Source organism: Neoarius graeffei, chromosome 18, assembly GCF_027579695.1.
Source record: "Neoarius graeffei isolate fNeoGra1 chromosome 18, fNeoGra1.pri, whole genome shotgun sequence".
NCBI classification, from domain to species: domain Eukaryota; kingdom Metazoa; phylum Chordata; class Actinopteri; order Siluriformes; family Ariidae; genus Neoarius; species Neoarius graeffei.
The window spans coordinates 37411803-37436622 of record NC_083586.1 but is presented as its reverse complement, the minus strand read 5'-3'; the positions used below and the strand labels follow the sequence as shown (position 1 = coordinate 37436622).

Below are 24820 nucleotides of genomic sequence, written 5' to 3'. Positions count from 1 at the left end.
GCTTAAGTGTGTCATGTTTTCTTTGAGATGTATTTATACCACAGCGATGTTTTTCTCAATTGCGATTGGTCAGAAGGTGGAAGATTCATTTTCTGTAACATACACTGTGACAATAGGTCCGGCTACAAGGTGTACAGTGTCTTCCAAAAGTATTCATCCCCCTTGGTGTTTGTCCTGTTTTGTCGCATTACAAGCGGGAATTAAAATGGATTTTTGGAGGGTTAGCACCATTTGATTTACACAACATGCCTACCACTTTAAAGGTGAAAACTGTTGTTTTATCATGACACAAACAATAATTAAGATGAAAAAACAGAAATCTGGAGTATGCATAGGTATTCACCCCCCCAAAAGTCAATACTTTGTAGAGCCACTTTTTGCTGCAATGACAGCTGGAGGTCTCTTGGGGTATGTCTCTATTAGCTTAGCACATCTAGGCACTGGGATTTTTGCCCATTCCTCAAAGCAAAACTGTTCCAACTCCTTCAAGTTACGTGGGTTGTGTTGGTGTACAGCAATCTTCAAGTTATACCACAGATTCTCAATTGGATTGAGGTCTGGGCTTTGATTAGGCCATTCTAAGACATTTAAATGTTTCCCTTTAAACCACTCCAGTGTAGCTTTAGCAGTATGTTTAGGGTCATTGTCCTGCTGGAATGTGAACCTTCATCCCAGTCTCAAACCTCTGGCTGACTCAAACAGGTTTTCCTCCAGAATTGCCCTGTATTTAGTGCCATCCATTTTTCCTTCAGTCCTGACCAGCTTTGCTGTCCCTGCAGATGAAAAATATCCCCACAGCATGATACTGCCACCACCATGCTTCACTGTAGGAATGGTGTTCTCAGGGTGTCGGGTTTGCGCCATACATGGCATTTCCCATGATGGCCAAAAAGATCAATTTTAATCTCATTTGAGCAGAGTATCTTCTTCCATGTGTTTGGGGAGTCTGCCACATGCTGTTGGGCAAACTCCAAACGTGTTTTCTTCAGCAATGACTTTTTTTCTGGCCACTCTTCCATAAAGCCCTGCTCTGTGGAGTGTATGGCTCAACGTGGTCCTATGGGCAGATACTCCCATCTCCACTGTAGCTCTTTGTAGCTCCTTCAGTGTTATCTTTGGTGTCTTTGTTGCATCTCTGATTAATGCCCTCCTTGCCCGGTCTGTGAGTTTTGGTGGGCGGCCTTCTCTTGTCAGGTTTGTAGTGGTGCCATATTCTTTCCATTTTGCTATAATGGATTTAATGGCGCTCCGTGGGATATTCAAAGTTTGGGATATTTTTTATAACCCAACCCTGATCTATACTTCTCCACAACTTTGTCTCTGACCTGTTTGGAGGCTCCTTGGTTTTCATGTTGTTTGCTTAGTAGTGTTGCAGAGTCAGGGTCCTTCCAGAACAGGTTGATTTATTCAGACATCATGTGACAGATCATGTGACACTGATTGCACACAGGTGGATCTTAATCAACTAATGATGTGACTTATGAAGTGAATTGGTTGGACCAGCTCTTATTTAAGGGTTTCATACGAAAGGGGGTGAATACTTATGCACACTCCAGATTTCTGTTTTTTCATCTTAATTATTGTTTGTGTCACAATAAAACAACAATTTGCGCCTTTAAAGTGGTAGGCATGTTGTTTAAATCAAATGTGCTAACCCTCCAAAAATCCATTTTAATTCCAACTTTGGAATTAAAAGTTGGAATTAAACTTCCTTGAGTCGGATGCAAGGGCAGGTTTAGTGTTTATTAAAGAATATGGCAGATAGTCGTAGTCAAAACAGGCAAGATTCAGGCAGTCGGCAAACAGAGTATCAGGATCAAAATGAGATAAAACCCAAAAAGTAAACAAACAAAAAAACTTGGTATAAATGACGCAGGGAGTATATGTCATGCCAAACAAACAAAACAAGAGTTAAAATAGACAGACTAATCAGGGAGTCATTTGAAGCGGAATAGAGAACTAACCAATGATGACATAAACAAACACAAACAAGTGGTCTTGTTTGTAGCGCTGTGACCTGTGAGCCGTGCCGAGAGCTGTAAAGCTCAGTGCGAAGGGGAATTACGTGATAGCCTCTTGTTGATTATGATTAACACACAGCAGCACTCCCTATTGTGGTTTACTCCGTACTTGCCGAACCTTTAGATGGATACAGACATATAAACATAGATGATACAGTATAACAGGACATGGGTATGTTTGATTATGGTGAAGCACGATGTCGTGCTAGGAGTTTTCAAAACATTGAAGGAAAAAAGGTCCAACTGGCATGATCCCATGACCCAGTCTGTCTCACACTTAGAACGCTTCCTGCTTTATTATCCCTGCACACCAAATAGCATTATTTTCAAATCCATGTTTCGTTCATCTTACTTTGCGAGTTCACGAATTTGTTGTCCTGTGCTGGAGAAAAGGAAGCGGGTGATGGAAATCACAACATTTAAAGCGACTCAGCAGTGTGTCTGTCCAAACTTCAGGATATCCTCTATATACCATGTTTATATTTAGGGTTTATATAAAGCAGCCTCAGATGGCTTCCTCACTGTGGGGATTTCCGTATTTACCGTTGTGTTTCCATATTCACTCAAACACTCGAACTAGAGAACGTTTTCATTTTACATGGTTATGCGTCAGCACATGATGTAAAAAACGTGCTAACAAGTCCAGAGTTATGGAGATGTCAAACTGGATTCTGTGAAATTGTCCACTTTTTGAAGCATTTAAAATAAGGACTGAAAAATTCACTTAACCCTTTGATGCAAAACATGGGTCAAAAGTGACCCGGCTGAGTTTTTATCTTCTATATCTTTGCAATAAATTAATCCCATCATTCAGTATTCAAGGTATTCCTCAATTAACTTGTTTTTGATCATCATACATCCTTATTTTATTTTTTCCTTTCTTACTTTTTGAATAAAAACCATTTTTGTATCACTACCCTTCTAATGCACAACATGGGTCAAAAATGACCTGCATTCATTTTCCAGCTTATTTCATGTATGGCTGAGTGTTTCTATTTTGAAATAAATTCATTTTGTCATTTACTTTTCCAAATATGCAGTAAATATCTTGTTTTTGTTTAGCACAAATCATCATTTTTATTTTTCCTTTCTTAAGTTATGAACAAGCACAGCTTTTGTAATTCTACATCAAGTTTACACACATGGGTCAGAACCGACCCGCATGCATTTACTCCAGCGTTTGGTGGGAACTGTGAATTGTGCTTGTGTCAGACATTTCACAGCTCAGCACAGCACAGCGCCCTTTGCCCATCTAATACATGCAAGTAATGTTTTTCAATTGTTCGAACATTACCTTAGAAAAAAATTGATTATGTTTAGGTTACCTTGAGAGTGAGTCGATTACTTGTCAGAAAGTTACAAGTAATTACTATTAGCTACCGAGCTGCTGACATATTCTACTTTAGTTAGCTAATTTTATTGTAGTTGGCTTAGCTAACGACACAGTTAATAAATAAATAACTGGCCCCATTCACTGCTAAAGTAATTACTTGAAACAAATTATTATTATAGTATTAAGACATTTAATTTTAAATCACACTTGGATGACCCATGTGTAGTAATATAAAAAGTATTTTTGTTCATAAAGTAGGAAAGAAAAAATGTAATTAATGATTTGTTGCAATTAAAAACAAGATATTTAAAGAATGCTTGGAATATTCAATCATAAAATAAATTGATTTCAAAAGATAGAGCAAAGAAAAACTCAGTCAGCATGAAATAACCTGGAAAATGAATGCGGGTCATTTTTGACCCATGTTGTGCATTAGAAGGGGTGTGCATATGTTTTGCATCAAAGGGTTAAAGAATTCACAAGATTTTCCTACAAAATGATCACCAGCTGTTTGCAGTGTTGTAGTCGAGTCACTAAACCTCGAGTCCGAGTCCAGTCTCGAGTCCCCAGTGTTCAAGTCTGAGTCAAGTCCAAGTCATTAAAAAAAAAATTCGAGTCGAGTCCACGTCCAACACTCCAACCGCACCATTTGACGGTGGCTTTTTCAGCGCCATTAATGTTAGTTTGTTCCTGAACATGATGTATGAACAGGTGAATGTGCATTCTCTTTATCAGGGAGTGTGAAGTATTCTGTCAGAGATGGTTGGGAGACAGATGTAAGTGCAGAAGGTGTGTTTATTAATACAAGTGAAGAGAGGTGAACAATCCAGAACGGCAGGCAAACTCATCAAACGATGAAACAGGCAACAGGTCGAGCGAGGCACAAACAGGCTATCGTAGACTCGGCAGAATCAAAGATGAGAAACAGGAAATCAGGGATCAGGAAACCAGACAAGGAAATAAGGCTCAGTAACGTGTCAGCAACGCAACTCAATACTTTGCAAAGTAAGTGTGTTTTCACAGTTTTTATATCGGTGCGCTGATTGCGCCTTAATCCTGTGCGGGTGTGAGTCGTTTATGATGCGCGCGAGTGTCCATTTGGTGCGCATGCTGTCCGGAGCGCACCCGAGAGTCTATCTGATGCACACGCCAAAGTGCGCAGGTGTGACGCTCTTGCACGAAATTAGTACTAAATTAATGTAGATATAAATATCTTTTGCCAAATTATGATGGCTTGTTACAAAAAAATAAAGAAAAAATCTGAGTCCTCGTCTCCAATTTATGAGTCCTAATGCAGTTAATGCACAAGTCCGAGTCCAAATATGAGTCATGAGTGCTCAAGTCCAAGTCGAGTCATGAGTCCTTAAAATTAGGGCACGAGTCGGACTCAAGTCTGACTTCTGGACTTGAGTACCACAAGCCTGCTGTTTGTGCTAAACCTCTGTCAGTTAGTATCATGTGTTTTCTCTTAGGTTAATTCTTACCGTCAGTTGAAACCTTACCAAAGTTCAGTCATATGAAGAAGTTTTGAACTCTTAGACACATGCTCAAGGTATAACTAAGACAATAAGTTTTTCCTCCTTGGCATATGACTCTATCTAACCCTTGGTATTTACACCATTTGTTTACATTGTCATTTTATTAAGGGGATTTATGCTTCCTTTCCAGTCTCAATTCTTTTTTACTATACAACTTTGGCACTACTTCTTGGCTGATAGGGTTGGAACTTGATGTGGTCTTCTAGCACATCTGCCTCAACATTCAGTATTTAGTGCCTTCTGAGATGCTTTTCTGATCACCATGGTGGTAAAGAGTGACTATTCGAATTACTGTACCCTTCCTGACAGCTCGAGCCTGCCTGGTCATTCTCCTCTGATGTCCCTCGATCCTCAACAACATAAAGTGTCTTGCAAAAGTATTCATCTCCCTTGGTATTTGTCCTGTTTTGTTGCATTACAAGCTGGAATTAAAATGGACTTTTGGAGGAGGGTTAGCACCATTTGATTTACACAAAATACCTACAGCTTTAAAGGTGCAAACTGTTGTTTTATGGTGACACAAACAATAATTAAGATGAAAAAACAGAAATCTCGAGTGTGCATAGGTATTCACTCCCTCCACCCCCCACCCAAAAAAGGTCAATACTTCGTAGACCCACCTTTTGCTGCAATTACCTCTGCAAGTCTCTTGGGGTATGTCTCTATTAGCTTAGCACATCTAGCCACTGGGATTTTTGCCCATTCCTCAAGGCAAAACTGCTCCAACTCCTTCAAGTTAGATGGGTTGTGTTGGTGTACAGCAATCTTCAAGTTATGCCACAGATTCTCAATTGGATTGAGGTCTGGGCTTTGATTAGGCCATTCCAAGACATTTAAATGTTTCTCTTCAAACCACTCCAGTGTAGCTTTAGCAGTATATTTAGGGTCATTGTTCTGTTGGGTCCAGTCTCAAACCTCTGGCCGACTCAAACAGGTTTTCCTCCAGAATTGCCCTGTATTTAGTGCCATCCATCTTTCCTTCAGTCCTGACCAGCTTTTCTGTCCCTGCAGATGAAAAATATCCCCACAGCATGATGCTGCCACCACCACCATGCTTCACTGTAGGAATGGTAATTCAAGCTTGTAATGTGACAAAACAGGACAAACACCAAGGGGGATGAATACTTTTGCAAGACACTGTATTTCCACCCGCAATAGTCACTGAGATCACGGACATCATATTTTCCCCCTATTCTGCTGATTACTGCGAGTTGGCCTAGTGGTTAGCGTGTCTGTCTCTCGACCGGGAGATCATGAGTTCTGCTCGTGGTCAGGTCATACCAAAGACCATCATAAAAATGGTACCTACTGCCATCTGGCAAGGCACACTGCAATACAGATGTGAGTATTGAGTCAAACTTTCACGGTTACCAGAGGACCAACTCCCACTGTATCCCTAGCTGTATAATAGGCGAGAGGCCGAGGACTATAGAAACGGAGATTGGCGCCACCTGAAGCGCCTGGTTGGTCCTGGGATGAGACTGAGACTGCCTGGGAAGACCAGGTTCTGGCACGGTAGGGACTTTGACTTTTTTGATTCTGCTGTTTGGCATGAACATTAACTGAAGCTCTTGACCTGCATGTGCATGGTTGTATGCGTTGTACTGCTGCCACATGATTGACGAATTGGTTGAATGACCAGGTGGACAGTAGGTGTGTACTCAAAAGGCTCACAGCTATCCAGTGATTCTGTGAGTGAGAAATTAATGGATAAATGGTAAAGGATATTAAACGTGGTCCTACTGAAGGCAGAAGGATTGCTTTATAAGAGAATTTGAAAAGAAAGGGCTACGACTTGGGCCACTTTATTGGTGAGTTTACAAGCTCGTCACGAAGGAAAGGTTAGCATTTCGACCATGCCATCATGACGGAGAAGGGGGTGGTGGGTTTGCCGTCCCTTTTGTATTTTGCACTTTATCAAGTTTGAACAGATGCTTGCTTTCTGTATATCTGTGTCTGTATTTGTGACGATGTAGCGAATAAGTAAGTAAGTAAATAAATAAATAAAGCCAATGAAAAGTCAAGTACATAAGGATTATGGCTGCTTCGGCTGTCTGCATAGTTCACATTCTCGTCTATCTTGGCTAAACTACACCGTGTTTGTGTATGAACAAAGAAACGGATTTTGCACAGCAAGCGATGACAAAGAACCCGAAGAAAGCCAGACAGCTATAAATGCTGCTTCAGCCCTTTAACCCACTACTGTTCTAGTCACCTTTCACAATGGGAGCTATTCAGTACAGCGTGATTTCCTCCCAACAGCAGCGCCTCCACTACTGCGTCAAGAACAGAACAGTTCCACTAAAGATGTCAACATTCCTAACGACAAATGCATTCTTATAGCCACTGATTAGCATGATGTAATCTTAAGTAATCTTATTTCATGCAATTGAGAAGACCAACATTGCAAGAAACAAATGAATACTGAACAATGATGGTTTTATGGATGCATCAGTATGAAATTAAACCGGTTTACCATTTGTACAGAATGTGCATTTAATAAGTCTCCTTCTAATTTACAGCCAAAGATGCTCAATGCAGTAAAGCTGTTTTCAAATTTGAATATAAAACTCATTTTTGAAATTAAATGTGTGCGGGTTCGGTTGATAAGACTAACAGGACACATTGGACACGATTTCTAATTCATTTGAGTTATGAAATCATAATTACAAGACAATGCCGATTATTCGATCCACATTCACTGGATATGAGCAATCGTGCGCTCTGATTGGCTACTCTACTACTAGGCTATCAGCTCATATACCGTGAGTAGAGAAAAACAAAATGGCGGAGCATGTTGCTGAACCAACCGAGGATGAAATAAAAACTCTACTCGAAAACAAAACCCCAAAAAATAAAAAAAAATAAAAATCAACAAAATATGGAATGAAAGTATTTGATGGTAAGAATATATCTTTTTTTTCAAGAATTATTATTAATTGCATTTTTCACAAATTGCTACTGTCATTTCGTCGGTTTATTTACATTCTAAGTGGAAATTATTTTGTTGGACATTTTGTATAAAGTTTTTATTTATCAAATTTGCAAAAAATATAAATTAAATATGCTCTGTTCCTCAAAATACAGTGAATGTGGATAGAATAAAACAATTATTCCATTCAGTCTCGTCGTACATGGCTTATAGCCAACTTGGCGCTACATGCCTCGTCAGCTATCAGCTCATGTACGACTCTATTTTGTGGAATAACTTAATTATTTTGAGATATTGTTAGTATCTTATTTGGCTATATTCAATTCTAATTATTTTTCGATGCTGAGTTCTAAGAAGTTATATAATTGTAAATGTCCAATGTATGTGTATGTAAATAAGTTAAAGCGACACTAGGTAGGAATTTTAGCTTAAAATATCAGCTTCAAAATTATTTTCATGGTACATCGACTCATAATAGGGAGAATGGTTTGTCTTCCATTTCAATTCCACACCCACTTCATCAGTTATAGCACTATGTAACTCTGGTGGGGCATCCCTGAGACATCTCACGAGATCTGTCTAAAGCTTTACTGCACCACCAGCAGCTTCCAAAATCAACCAGCAACACTAGCTATAAAAATAAGCTAAATCGGTATTCCCAGTATGGACATCATGGCAGTCGAGGTGAAGAAACCAAAGAAGATGCTGTCGGAGGAAGCCAGGAAGAGAAGAAAAGCGAGCGTGACTGGACAAGAGTAAATCTTGGACTGGATTTTATTCGCTGGCAAGAGCTAAGAGTGATAAAATGGTAAAGACAGATGCTGAGCTGGGCTTCTTTCTGTTGGATTAGCTGCCTTGCTGTAGGCCCTTTTACACTGCATGGTACCGGCTTGACTTGATTCGTTTTCCACTACAGCTGACCGTCATAGCAACACCACATGAAACTGCCGTGACGTCATCTTCAACGCTAACATCTTTATTATTATTAATACTACTACTTGCGCGCATGTTTGTCAAGCCGAAGTTGCCACAATAGGTCACTTTTTGTAAAACAAACAAAAATGGTGTAATAAGTGGCGTCCAAACTGTCAGGACACACTGGCAACAGTGTAAAAAGTGCCATCAGTTTATAAGCTGGGGGGGGAACAAAAAAACGCCAGACTGTATGTTGTATGACTGCGAGTTGGCCTAGTGGTTAGCGTGTCCACCTCTCGACCGGGAGCTTGTGAGTTCTACTCATGGTTGGGTCATACCAAAGACCATCATAAAAATGGTACCTACTACCATCTGGCAAGACACGCTGCAATACAGATGTGAGTGGGGAGTCAAACTCTTGCGTTTACCAGAGGACCAGCCCCCCACTGTAACCCTGGCTGTATAGGCGAGAGGCCGAGGGCTATCAAAACGGAGATCAGCGCCGCACCCATACGCCTTAAAGAGTTGGTTAGTACTGGGACAGGAGACTGCCTGGGAAGACCACATTCTGGCGTGAGAGGGACTTTGACTTGACTTGTATGTTGTGTAGTGATGAAAGCACAGGACTTTCAATCAGAGGATGCGGGTTTGTGTCCTCGCTTGGCATATTCTATTTGGGATACGTTGTGCTGCAGGTAACGCATTTAAAATAAAATGTAAATTTTATTTCACATTACATTACATGGCATTTAGCAGACACTCTTATCCAGAGTGACGCATTTTTTTATGAGTTACTGTTGTTGATGTTATACTGTGTATAGTTTATAAATGAAACTTTATCATAGGTATATACAGTACAAAAGTCTGAGGCACATGTAAAGAAATGCTGTCGACCAAAAATGGCTTAAAAATAATGAAATGAGATGTTTCAACATTAAAAAAATACTATAAACAGTAAGCAGTAAGCCATAATAAATGAAACAGTCAATATTTGGTGTGAGACAACCCTTTGCTTTAAAAAAGTAGTCTCAGGTATAATGAGTGCAGTTTGATAAGGAAATGAGCTGTAGGTTTTACTGAGCATCTTACAGAACTAGCCACAGTTCTTCTGGACACTATTGCCGCTTTTCCACTCCCAACGCGGCTGAGTTGGGCTGAGCCGTGCCGTGCTGAGTTGGGCTGAGTCGAGCTGAGCAGGGCTGTTGGAATTGCATTTCGACTACAACCGCGCTGAACCGTGCTGGCTGGAAGTGGGTGGACACATTGGGTGGAGTTAGTGAAAGTGGGTGGACGTCACGTGATGTCGTTAGGCGGCGCAAACAGTGACATCAGTGACCTTTTAAGCGGTAGTCTCACGACCCGGATAGTAAACAATAAACATGGAGGACATGGAGTCGTTAGTGTTGCTGGTCTTGGTGCTGTGGCTTGTTGTCACCGACAACGCCAACAGATACTGGCAAGAGCGTATAGATGAGGCGAGGCGCATAAGGCTTCAGAAATTCTCGTAATTCGTAATTCTTCTTCTTCCGGGTTTACAGTGTTTACAGATCCCAGCGTGCTCGCGGGGCGTGTGTGGGCATGTGAAGACACTCCTCCTCACCAATCAGTGCACAGGGGAGTGTCTCCTCACGCCCCTAGCCCCACTTGGCTCGGTTGGGCTCGCTTCAGCCCCACTCCAAAACCGTGCAAGTTTTGGGGGCTGAGCAGGGCTGAAGCGAGCTGAGTCGTGCTGTTCTGAGGTAGTCGAAACGCAAGCCGTGTCGGGCTGAAGTGAGCTGAAGCGAGCTGAAGTGAGCTGAAAAAGGGTAGTGGAAAAGGGCCATAAGACAGGGCTCGACATTAACTTTGCAAGTGGAGGTTAATTTCCACTCCCCCCCTCCCCCAATATTATCACTTTCCCCCTATTTTGCGAATACTACTTTTTTTTTTTAAGAAAACCATAGAATAGTTATGAATTGCAACATAAAATGAAGATCACACATTGAGTTGAAGTTTGGTTATTGATTAAGTTTATTATTAAGTTTGGTTATTGGTTACTTTTTATTTTTACTTGTAACAGACAATAACAATTTTATCCAAAATAGTTTTTCCTGCCTTAGTCGATTTATTTCCATTTCCCATGCATGCAACTGTTGTAAAGTTCAGTGTGTTTGTGTAGAATTCTCTCTCAGACTGTAGGTTCATTACTCAATAATGTAGAAATCATAAAATAGAAATCTATAACAAAGTTTGTATGAAGAAAACAATAGAGTGCCAAGACTTTTGAACAGTACTGTGTATGAGAATATTTATGTATCTTTTTTTTGTGATATCATCCACCTCTAGGTTTAAAGGAAAAAAAAACGTGCTGCGTAATGACAGACAGGATAATGTTTGAGATAAATTATTGTTTAGTGTGTAGGTTTTCGTTGTTTATACAGACCTGGCAACCTGTAACTGAATCAGTGCAGCCGGTCTGTCATGACACAGCACAGGTTTTTTCTTTGTTTTTTTAAACCTAGACATGGATGATGTTAAAAAAAGCCCGATATATAAAGATTTTGCACAGGACTGTGTTCCTCTGATAACAGAAACAGAGCTCCAGCTCTCTCTCTGCTCTTAATCTGTTCTTTTCTTTCAAGATTTATCACGCATGTTGCTCCTTGTTGAGTTTTTTATACCCTAGTTGTTTGAAACCAATCTGGGTTTTCTGTGTCAAATAAGGAAGCGGCTTCACCTGTAAGAAAATCAAGCACTTTCATGAAGGCGCTAATTTGAATGCGAGCAGGAAAAATAAATAAATAAATAAAACGAGATTCTTAAGCAAACTCTTCCATCCTCACTTCCGACTTTCTCATTATCTGTAGCTGCTTTATCCTGTTCTACAGGGTTGCAGGCAAGCTGGAGCCTATCCCAGCTGACTACGGGTGAAAGGCGGGGTACACCCTGGACAAGTCGCCAGGTCATCACAGGGCTGACACATAGACACAGACAACCATTCACACTCACATTCACACCTACGGTCAATTTAGAGTCACCAGTTAACCTAACCTGCATGTCTTTGGGAGAAACCAGAGCAAACCCACACGGACAACATGCAAACTCTGCACAGAAAGGCCCTCGCCAGCCACGGGGCTCGAACCCGGACCTTCTTGCTGTGAGGCGACAACGCTAACCATTACACCATCGTGCTGCCCCTTCCAACTTTCTGTTTCTGTAAAATACATTTTAAATACAATTGTGAATTTCTCAGGTGTTTTCAGGCTCAGCTTCTCTCTTCGTATTCTTTAACCACTCGTTTCCTCGTTGTTCTTGAAATATTTGCTTCTATTTGTTAACATTTTTCTTGATAGCGGGGAGACGGTAATGCCTTTTATCTATTTCGCTGTTTGAACAAGCAAAAACAGCGCAAAAATGAACCATATTGAAGACAGATTAAGCCTTGCTTGCATGAAAGATGGTGTCTGTCTGACCCCAGCTGTAATTATCACGTGATGCATGACGTCATGCACAAGGGGTCTATAAACAGTACGCGTGCCATACTACAACAGCGGGGGTATATAAAATAACTTGCAAAGCAGCAAATGAAACCGAGACTAAGAAAACAGCCAAGACATAATGGCGGATACGTAGTGAGGGACGCTTTTAGGAACTGAAATAAAAGATCAAAAAGCCTATTTTTTGTGGTGCTAGTTCATAATATATGCTCTTTCCAACTTGCCTGGTTAGGCATGTCAGGGACATATCCCACTTGCCTGAATGAATGTTTCACTTGCCCCGGGCAATCGGGCAGTCCTTAATGTCGAGCCCTGTATGACTGTTTACACTCTCTTCTTAATTTTGCACCAAAACCCAGTAGCCTTCATTATGCTTTCTTTTTTTAATCTGAAAAGTGGTCTCTTATATAATATGCTGCTCAGATACCAACTTTATTTCCTGTAACATTTAATTTTGTGCTGGAGAACAAACATCTGGACTCCTAAAATGTTTTTGTACTGACTCGATAATGTAGAAGTCATAAAATAGAAATCTATAACAAAGTTTGTATGAAAAAAACAATATGGTGCCTAAGACTTTTGCACAAGACTGTATATACGGAAAAAGCAAGCTTTATATATGGTTCGCTCCTATCTGCAGTTTCAGCTATCTGTATTAGGTGTTGGAACATATCCCCCTATGGTAGGGTGACCAGATTTCCCGAGTCTAAAACCGGGACACTTTGCGCGTGACCGTGATACTCGTGCACGCACACGCGTTTTGATGTAAACATGCGCCGGCTCAGACAGGTGCTTTTATCATTTTGTAGCTCACTTTTATCAACATTTCAGAGAATAATCAAGTATTTTCTTGTTATCTACATGTACTTCTCTCACAATTCAGTTAAAGTAAGAAAATCAGACAACAGATGTGATGATAGGGAATAGGCCAATAGCCTAAATTTCAACTGATTTATTTCACCTTTGTGAAAACGCCAAGAAAATGCATTGCTTGCATATTAACATCAACATTTTATGCGATGAACTTTTTTTTTTTTAAACAATAGGCTATGCATTGTAACAGGAACGAGCGCATGAGCCTAATCGTTGTCACCTCCGAACCTTTACCCAAAATGCCTCTGTTTAATCTTAACCAGTGTCGGCTATTAACTATTTTGAAAACGTGAACCGTGAGTTGACAACAGCATCAAACAAGTCAAGACAATCTGTGATACAGATTAAAGACAGATGAAACAGATGAAAGACAACAAAAAATGTTTCAGAAATGCAGCCACCCAACCCACCCACCCTAAAGAAGATGCCATTTTATTGCGATGAGTGAATTTGCTCCAGTAGCGCTTTACTGCCCGAGAGCCTGCTGTGAAACTGCGAGCAAGTATCGTCAAAATTGGTCCGGGTAATGAGCAAGGCTTTGAGAGTAGGCACGGTCATGCGATTCCTCTCGCCAGTCCAGGTGTTGCTCATGAGTGAAAATATTCGCTCAACTGGAGCATTGGTGCCAGGTAGGCACATGGCAAACTGGCAAAGCTGGCTGGCATTGCTGTAAGGAATCTCCCTACTCTTGAAGTGCGCGAACATCTCCGCCCAGCGCTCATCCGTTCGGCATTGTCGCGTAGTAGTTAACAGCCGCTAGTGAAAAAAAAACGTTATAACGTGGCCTCGATATTGCAACATTGTACAAATAGATACATTGTAAGGTTGACTGCACACACACGCACATTGATGCTGAATTGCTAGAAGCTTTATTGACATCTCGTTGGCTATATATGATCGCTGTAACCAGGACAGATTGTTAGTGTTTGGTGTAAACCGGGACATTTCAGCGTCCCGACAGACCTTTGTCGGGACTGGGGACACGCAACTCAAAATCGGGACTATCCCGGGACGTCTGGTCACGTTACCCTATGGATATGGTTCTCCCACTGTATCTGCTGACGTCTGCTTGTTGTTTTGAGTACGAGTCGTGGTGTCTCAACATCACTCTATAATCATTTACGTCACCAACAGCAACATCTTGACTGGGTACAACACATAAATCCGACGGTTCTGATTCCCTCAAAAGATTTCTGTAAACGTTACCAGGTCAGCAGGGGGAAGATTAATGTTTCGACTTTGCTCCCATTCCCACAGGACCCCACTACTTCATAATAATTTACGGTTTTCCGTGGGAGTGGGGTATAATAAATTAACTCATCTAATAAATGAATATTGTTAGCCACTGAATAGATTTGTGTAGTGTAATGTCACAGATTTCACATTTTAACTTGTTTATTTTCAGAGAGCGCAGCAGAGAACGACACAAGTCTCGCAGTAAAGACAGCAGTCGCTCGGAGAAGTCCGTCACCATCAACGCTCCTCCTGCAGAGCCGCTGCTGGGAGACCAGTCCATGCGAGGAGATGAAACACAGGTGAGATTTGGTAACTGTGGGTTTATACTGCGCAGGAATGTTTCCCAGAAGTGTTTTTATTTCTTCAGGTGATGATGGGAAATGCACAAATGCTCCTGTTAGTGCTTCAGTACTGTCTCAGGGCTTTTTTGTTGTCAACATATTTAGATTTACTTCACAGTGGGGCAAAAAAGTATTTAGTCAGCCACCAATTGTCCAAGTTCTCCCACTTAAAAAGATGAGAGAGGCCTGTAATTTTCATCATAGGTATACCTCAACTATGAGAGACAGAATGGGGGGAAAGAATCCAGGAAACCACATTGTAGGATTTTTAATGAATTAATTGGTAAATTCCTCGGTAAAATAAGTATTTGGTCACCTACAAACAAGCAAGATTTCTGGCTCTCACAGACCTGTAACTTCTTCTTTAAGAGGCTCCTCTGTCCTCCACTCGTTACCTGTATTAATGGCACCTGTTTGAACTCATTATCAGTATAAAAGACACCTGTCCAGAACCTCAAACAGTCACACTCCAGACTCCACTATGGCCAAGACCAAAGAGCTGTCAAAGGACACCAGAAACAAAATTGTAGACCTGCACCAGGCTGGGAAGACTGAATCTGCAATAGGTAAGCAGTTTGGTGTGAAGAAATCAACTGTGGGAGCAATTATTAGAAAATGGAAGACATACAAGATCACTGATAATCTCCCTCGATCTGGTGCTCCACGCAAGATCTCACCCCGTGGGGTCAAAATGATCACAAGAACGGTGAGCAAAAATCCCAGAACCACACGGGGGGACCTAGTGAATGGCCTGCAGAGAGCTGGGACCAAAGTAACAAAGGCTACCATCAGTAACACACTACGCCGCCAGGGACTCAAATCCTGCAGTGCCAGACGTGTCCCCCTGCTTAAGCCAGTACATGTCCAGGCCCGTCTGAGTTTTGTTAGAGAGCATTTGGATGATCCAGAAGAGGACTGGGAGAATGTCATATGGTCAGATGAAACCAAAATATAACTTTTTGGTAAAAACTCAACTTGTCGTGTTTGGAGGAGAAAGAATGCTGAGTTGCATCCAAAGAACACCATACCTACTGTGAAGCATGGGGGTGGAAACATCATGCTTTGGGGCTGTTTTTCTGCAAAGGGGCCAGGACGACTGATCCGTGTAAAGGAAAGAATGAATGGGGCCATGTATCGTGAGATTTTGAGTGAAAACCTCCTTCCATCAGCAAGGGCATTGAAGATGAAACGTGGCTGGGTCTTTCAGCACGACACTGATCCCAAACACACCGCCTGGGCAATGAAGGAGTGGCTTCGTAAGAAGCATTTCAAGGTCCTGGAGTGGCCTAGCCAGTCTCCAGATCTCAACCCCATAGAAAATCTTTGGAGGGAGTTGAAAATCCGTGTTGCCCAGCGACAGCCCCAAAACATCACTGCTCTAGAGGAGATCTGCATGGAGGAATGGGCCAAAATACCAGCAACAGTGTGTGAAAACCTTGTGAAGACTTACAGAAAACGTTTGACCTCTGTCATTGCCAACAAAGGGTATATAACAAAGTATTGAGATGAACTTTTCTTATTGACCAAATATTTATTTTCCACCATAATTTGCAAATAAATTCTTTAAAAATCAGACAATGTGATTTTCTGGATTTTTTTCCTCATTCTGTCTCTCATAGTTGAAGTGTACCTATGATGAAAATTACAGGCCTCTCTCACCTTAAGTGGGAGAACTTGCACAGTTGGTGACTGACTAAATACTTTTTTGCCCCACTGTATTTATAAACTCATTAAACAGTGAATATGAATACAATAGTGTTTTGTTGGCGATGCTGAGATAAAACTGTTGTTGGTAGCAGACTCAGATTTTTGGACTTGCAAGCTGAGTCAGATTCAGGAATGGCATGAAGGCAGTGAGGTATTTGGCATGCAGTCATAAAGATGTGGTTCATTTCAGTCTCATCACCCACAAACCACTGAACGAATAGATGAAGATATGAAGAGGAGAGCCAAGTGTTCCTTTTCCTCCCCTTTTCCCAAACTGCTGATATAAACATAATTAGAACCATTACAGGAACAGAGGGTTCAGTCCAGGAACCTCACCATCCTCATATCATTAACCCCAACGCCCATCATTTCTGTCTCTCTCTCCCTCTCTCTGTATATTTCTCTTCCTCAATCTCACCCTATGCCTGTATCATTTCCTCTTGTCTTTTTCTATCCCTCTGTTTGTATCTATCTGCCGGTCTGTGGATATATTTTCTATCCACATTCACTGGATGTGAGCAATCATGTGCTCTGATTGACTACTACTAGGATATCAGCTCATATACCGTGAGTAGAGAAAAACAAAATGGCGGAGTGCATCAAGTCAGATATATCACTTTATCAAGTATTTAAAAGAAACAGAAATATCTAAATAAAAGAATATAGTCCCTCCCCCCCACCCCCAGTACCTCCTGTTCCACACTCCAGCCCAGTCAGTGGCAGTAATGCACCTTTAAGTTGGTTTGCCAACTGCCAAAAAAAGAAGAAAAGAAAATGGTAGCGCGTATTGCTGAACCAACCGAGGACAAAAGAACGTATATATTTTTTTATTTTTCAAGAATTATTATTATGGCATTTTTCACAAATTGCTGCTGTCATTTCGCCGGTTTGTTTACATTCTAAGCAGAAATGATTTTATCAGACGTTTTGTATAAAGTTTTTATTTATCGGCTTTGCAGGAAATATAAATGAAAATGCTCTGTTTCTTAAAATACAGTGAATGTGGATAGAATAAAACAGTTATTCCACTCAACCTCGTTATACGTGGCTTATAGCCAACTCGGCGCAATGCACCTCTTCAGCTATCAGATCATGTACGACTCGATTTTGTGGAATAACTTAATTATTTTGAGATATCATTAGTATCTTATTTAGCTATACAGGTAGTCGTCGACTTACGACCTATGCGACTTACAACCAATCGACTTTATGACCATCTGGTTATGACTGGCAAGTGTTTCCCAGCTGAGCTAGCTGAGCGTACGACAGTTTCCGCCCCAGCTCCCGGCAGCGCCCAGCATCCAGCCAGTGTTGTCAGATACTGCTGACGGTTTCCAGCCCAAAATATGTTCAAAACCTGCCAAAATGCACTTAAAACTGCCCAATCTGGCAACACTGCATCCAGCCTCTTCTATTATGTGTGCAGTGCAGCGTTTCGCTGGACAAACAACAAGCGAGCTACAGCGCGCGTGCGGCTTAACCAGATCTTGTGCTATAACATGCGCAGCTGGTAATCAAAGTAACTTATACTTTTCTGTTCTGTTACACTGTTCTGTGTCCAATGTCCAAAATGAAAAGTTAGTTTTCAACTGTTCAGCTAAAAAAATTTTATTAAAACGATTGTGTTGTTGAAATGTTGTGTTTGCAATTTATTTATAATCAAAAACTGATACAGGTGGATGAAAGAGTGATAGTGTGATAAAAAAGTACTATACTAGTACTACTGAGTGATAAGAAGTCCTAGTGAATGCTTGATAAGTAGACAATAATAAGTAATTAGGTGTATTTTTCGGCGCGTGCACTATGGCTCAAAATAGTATACCAGCAAGAAATAAAAGTTACTTTCACCCCTGAATATGCAGTGTTTGACTTAAACCAAATAATGAGCCATGGTAATGAAATGAGAAAATGTTGATAAAATAAGACTTTAAGATGATTACAATATCATTACACATCACAATATACTTACATTCATTTAACATAGGCCGACTTATGACCAGATCAGTTTACGACTGGTCAGTCGTAACCAAACGCAGTCATAAGTCGACGACTACCTGTATTCAATTCTAATTATTTTTCAATACTAAGTTCTAAGAAGTTATATAATTTTAAATGTCCAATGTATGTGTATGTAAATAAATTAAAGGAGGAATTTTAGCCCATTCCTCCGTACAGAACAGCTTCAACTCTGGGATGTTGATGGGTTTCCTCACATGAACTGCTCGCTTCAGGTCCTTCCACAACATTTCGATTGATTAAGGGCAGGACTTTGATTTGGCCATTCCAAAACATTCACTTTATTCTTCTTTAACCATTCTTTGGTAGAACGGCTTGTGTGCTTAGGGTCGTTGTCTTGCTGCATGACCCACCTTCTCTTGAGATTCAGTTCATGGACAGATGTCCTGACATTTTCCTTTAGAACTCGCTGGTATAATTCAGAATTCATTGTTCCATCAATGATGGCAAGCCATCCTGGCCCAGATGCAGCAAAACAGGCCCAAACCATGATACTACCACCACCATGTTTCACAGATGGGATAAGGTTCTTATGCTGGAATGCAGTGTTTTCCTTTCTCCAAACATAACGCTTCTCATTTAAACCAAAAAAGTTCTATTTTGGTCTCATCCATCCACAAAACATTTTTCCAATAGCCTTCTGGCTTGTCCACATGATCTTTAGCAAACTGCAGATGAGCAGCAATGTTCTTTTTGGAGAACAGTGGCTTTCTCCTTGCAACCCTGCCATGCACACCATTGTTGTTCAGTGTTCTCCTGATGGTGGACTCATGAACATGAACATTAGCCAATGTGAGAGAGGCCTTCAGTTGCTCAGAAGTTACCCTGGGGTCCTTTGTGGCCTCGCCGACTATTACACGCCTTGCTCTTGGAGTGATCTTTGTTGGTCGACCACTCCTGGGGAGGGTAACAATGGTCTTGAATTTCCTCCATTTGTACACAATCTGTCTGACTGTGGATTGGTGGAGTCCAAACTCTTTAGAGATGGTTTTGTAACCTTTTCCAGCCTGATGAGCATCAACAACGCTTTTTCTGAGGTCCTCAGAAATCTCCTTTGTTCGTGCCATGATACACTTCCACAAACATGTGTTGTGAAGATCAGACTTTGATAGATCCCTCTTCTTTAAATAAAACAGGGTGCCCACTCACACCTGATTGTCATCCCATTGATTGAAAACACCTGACTCTAATTTCACCTTCAAATTAACTGCTAATCCTAGAGGTTCACATACTTTTGCCACTCACAGATATGTACTATTGGATCATTTTCCTCAATAAATAAATGACCAAGTATAATATTTTTGTCTCATTTGTTTAACTGGGTCCTCTTGATCTATTTTTAGGACTTGTGTGAAAATCTGATGATGTTTTTGGTCATATTTATGCAGAAATATAGAACATTCTAAAGGGTTCACAAACTTTCAAGCACCACTGTATATATTATATATTTCAATTTTTTATTTATTTAATTTATCCACATTCACTGGATATGAGCAATTGCGCACTCTGATTGGCTACTCTACTACTGGGATATCAGCTCATATACCATGAGTAGAGAAAAACAAAATGGCGGAGCATGTTGCTGAACCAACCGAGGACGAAATAAAAACTACTCGAAAACAAAACCCTAAAAAATACCAAAAAAAAATGGAATAAAAGTATTTGATGGTAAGAACGTATCTTTTTTATTTTTCAAGAGTTATTATTAAAGCGTTTTTAACAAATTGCTACTGTCATTTCGCCGGTTTGTTTACGTTCTTCATCTTTAAGCATTAAAATTTGTTGATTTCTTTTTAGACTGGTTCAAAAGCTCAAAGAAGTTTGAAAATTACATCACTGAAATGTCCAAGGAAGAATTAAATAAATATCTAAAGCTGTTCTATACCTCGGCATGACAGCAAGACGGCTCTTTCTACAACAAAACAACACTAAAGTCAATTCGTGCAGCCATCAATATGTTTTTAAGAAGTCCGCCTAAGCGGAAATGATTTTGTCAGATGTTTTGTGGAAATATATGTGTATATATATATATATATATAAATAATTGTGTGTGATGCTCTCTCTCTTTCTTTCTGTTTGTCTATCTCTGTCTCTCTCTCCCTCCTTCCCCCGTCTCTGTCTCACTCTCTGTCTCTCTCACTCTCTGACCTACTTTGTCATTATGAGCTCGGTTTGAGTGTTTAAGGTAGTGAGAAGACATGAAGAATAATATTGATGTGTGTCACTTGTGCAGAGGAGAGTATGACGTTACGTGGCTTTGTATGGAGTAAATTAAAGGGGTACCAAATATAATATATACAGTTGCTGATGTGACAAAGTAACGTATTCTTAAGTATTCTATCAAATTTATATACTAGAAAACAACGAAATATCTTGGTAATTGTAAATATAATAGTCGGTACGCTAAACGGCACAAGAGTTGCCATTTTTAAAAGACCGTGACGTCAGCCCTACCCACTGCACTAGGAGAGAAGCGTGTAATCATGGCGTCGGGCGCATCAAGTGAAAGCGACAGCTCTGTCGAATCATACGAAGAGATCCCGCAAGACACACTGCAAGCAGGCTATGGCTTAGAAGGGTACCAGTTTAAACCTAGGAGAGGTACTCTTGACTCCGGTGATGAAATAAGAGAAGAAAGCTCGGATGACGGCGAGGATGAGACTGATGCTGACCATGGGCATGGCGAGCGTGGGGCAGAGCGTCTGCGTGCAGGTGACACGGCGTGGTGCTCGTGCGGAAAATGTAACTTGGAGTTGCTCACGAGTCCAGCAGAATTTATTTGCTGCAATGAGATAGGCGCCACCCGTGGACTTGCGAAATCGTCGCAAGAGGCAGGAACAGGTATTTCACACGTGCTATTCCCAACCTCAATGAGCCAACACAACTGGGCACATACATACGTCATGAGTGTTACGCAGAGAAAATGAACGTGCATTCTGATTGGATAAAACTAATATCATGGCAGGCTGTTCAAACTGCGGAAATAGTTTGCTCAAGCTACTTTCAAAACACTATAACTTTCCAACCTTAGAACAAAAAACTTTTGTAAGTCTTGAATAAGGTTCGTTAATGTGTGTTTTATTGTTATATTTACTCTACCGTATATATTGCCCTCTGTTCCCCTTTAAATATTTACACTCGCACAGCCGAGCTGTGTCTGTTTCAACTGAAGCTCACTGTAAAGGTGATGAGTGACAGAGTGACACTTCATCAGGTCGGTTCTTCGTTGGCTTCTGTGTGCTTTTTTATACGTGTGTCTTTAACATCCAATCAGCTGCTTGTTCCTGTGAATGACAATACGGCTATTATCAATATCACATCATCATAGTGAACAGTAATCAAGTGTGTGTATGTTCACTCTTAATGAAGGACTGTAGATCCGTGTGTGTGTGTGTGTGTGTGTGTGTGTGAGAGAGAGAGAGAGAGAGAGAGAGAGAGCACAGCTGTAGAGTTTCAGCCTGGGACTTGCTCCAAATCTCAGTACAAGTGCTAACACTAAATCTTTCAGTCATAAGGAATGAATTTTCAGCAACATTATATTGACACAATATTATTATATAATTATAGAAGTGAATGCCAAAGCAATGATTGCATTTAACTTTTATTAATACAGTCATGTTTCCTTATGGCGGCACGGTGGTGTAGTGGTTAGCGCTGTCGCCTCACAGCAAGAAGGTCCGGGTTCGAGCCCCGTGGCCGGCGAGGGCCTTTCTGTGTGGAGTTTGCATGTTCTCCCCGTGTCCGTGTGGGTTTCTTCCGGGTGATCCGGTTTCCCCCACAGTCCAAAGACATGCAGGTTAGGTTAACTGGTGACTCTAAATTGACCGTAGGTGTGAATGTGAGTGTGAATGGTTGTCTGTGTCTATGTGTCAGCCCTGTGATGACCTGGCGACTTGTCCAGGGTGTACCCCGCCTTTCGCCCGTAGTCAGCTGGGATAGGCTCCAGCTTGCCTGCGACCCTGTAGAACAGGATAAAGCGGCTACAGATAATGAGATGAGATGAGATGTTTCCTTATACCTGTTCCCAATTTTTTCACCTTTTACATTTTTTTTTGCGATTGCTGACATGCTTGTTGCGAAACTTGGCTCATTTGACTCAAAAACACACAAGCCCAATAAGACACAATGCTTGGAGATAAACATCTCACTTCTGTGTCACAATGAACCTCTGCAATCCGAACATAATTCTTTTTCAAAATGGCATTTTTCCAGCAAAATGATAAACACATGGACGATTTTAATTGTTCTTTGAAAGCAGCAACACAATGATGTAGTTTAGACCAGTGTTTCTCAGCCACAGGCCGCGAAGCGCCATTTAGTGGGCCACAATTTTTTTTTTTCAAGTTGAAGGTAATTTTTACTCGAAGTAGGTTACAATTGGTTGCATTCAACATCACATCCGCCTCATACTCCAGCTCGCGATGATTTGCGATGGATTATCGATGAAAATGAGGCATTTCAGTGGTGATGTGTGGCGATATACACGTGAGCTAAAAGTTGTGGTCACACAGCACGCGAACACTTGACTGTCATGCCTTCGCACACTTGAGTCTGGCGCAGCTCGAGCGGCCGTACGGGCTCACGGAGTGCATTGTGCCGCGCTCTTGGGACCCAGTCGTTATGGGAAACACCTGATATTGATTTGAGTGCAATCAGTACACATAGATAAGGGCGCTTTTTTCACAGAGGCTTTGCGAAGTATCATCATCACTGTCACATTTGTTTCTAGTCATGTTTATAACGCTGTTTAAATACTCCACTTTCTGTTTTCCTTTTGTAAATATCACGCCTGCTAATAAACACTCTTCCTGCACTTAGATCTGTCTACCGCCGTCTATCTTGTAGTGTCCCGATCCCCAAATATTTAACCCAGCCATATGAAAAGTTGTACTCCTCCATGCTCTTCCAGGTTTTCATCTGTGTGTCCATGTAGAATGATGTCTGCAGCACCAGGTAGTTTGAGATGTCGGGGAACTCAACGGATGGATAACACTGGGGAACACAATTTTTTTGAGTTAGGTCTGACAACTGTTTTTAACTAATTTTTGGGTGCGGAATCCAAAACTGATCTCAGTTTTTCTCTATCACGTCAAGTTTTTGAACTATAGGATCCCCGTTTTCTTAAAAAATATGAAAAATACTGTACTTAACAGATATGTGCTTGTTTTATAAAAATTTACAAATATTGGCATACAATGAAATATGAAAGAAACAGGCATGACTGCAATGTTTATTTAACACTATGTTTTTACAACGGATATGGCTACTGTAATTATAATTGTGTGCAAGAAGAAGAAACCTTTATTCGTCACATGCACACTTCAAGCACAGTGAAATTCATCCTCTGCATTTAACCAATCTGAAGCAGTGAACACACACCCAGAGCAGTGGGCAGCCACACCAGAGCACCCGGGGAGCAGTCAGGGATTCGGTACCTCGCTCAAGGGCACCTCAGCCCAAGGCCGCCCCATGTTAACCTACTGTAACTGCATGTCTTTGGATTGTGGGGGAAACCAGAGCACCCCCACACAGACAGAACATGCAAACTCCACACAGAAAGGCCCTCGCCGGCCGCTGGGTTCAAATCCGGAACCTTCTTGCTGTGAGGCAACCGTGCTAACCACTACACCACCGTGCCGCCTGTGCAAGTAGTTAAAGTAAAAATTTACATTTATAGCTCTTTCTGGAATGTTCAACTTGGGGACTATCACGTTTGATGCTCCAACAATAGTCAGCAATATGTACATCCCATCTACCCTGATAACGTTCTTCCATAACCTTCAAATAGTCTTACTACAGTGGAATTTTGCTTATCTGGAGGGTAAGCTGTGGAGAAAAAAACTTGACGTGCTAGAAAAAAACTGACTGCAATTTTGGAATCAGCATGCCAATTTTAGTTTTAATCAGCATAAAAATCTAACTCAACAGAATTTTTTCAAATTGTTCCCCAGTGTAATTTTCCAACTCAGAGGAAAAATCCTTCTTTGTTAGCGTGTAAAGCTCTATCCCATTGAGTGGTTTCTATATCCACTTCTTTTGAGTGTACTTCTTGGTTTTAATAACTTGCTTGTTTGCTGTGCACAAACATGGCAATAAGTTCTTGTGTTAATCGACCAGACTCCACTTTTGGATCATTAATCCGTTTTGACTGAGAATGCCCTGCATGCATGGTTTTATGTCGGCTTCTGGCACATCCATACAGTTTTAAATACAATGCCTACAATTAAAAACGGTTTGTTTTTATTGCATTTATTTAATTCCTGGGCTCCCATCTGTAACAGGGAGTGATGTCACATCCCATTAAGACACTTTACAATAGATTATTAGGTTCTAATAGAATAGATGAGCCAAAATAATTGGGGACCTTTTTTAATGGGCTCCGACTCATTACAGGTATGAATAGGTGGGCCTTAAAGCAGAAAAGGTTAAGAA

At 41.0% G+C, this 24820-nt stretch overlaps 1 protein-coding gene across 1 annotated transcript in view; it reads left to right on the top strand.

Annotated features, from left to right (window-relative positions):
- LOC132866165 (vang-like protein 1) overlaps positions 1 to 24820 on the top strand; it is a 217669-nt gene that overhangs the window by 122803 nt on the left and 70046 nt on the right. Inside the window, exon 3 of the mRNA XM_060898767.1 lies at positions 14494 to 14623. Coding sequence (XP_060754750.1) covers positions 14494 to 14623 — 130 coding nt within the window. The remainder of the gene's footprint in view (positions 1 to 14493; positions 14624 to 24820) is intronic.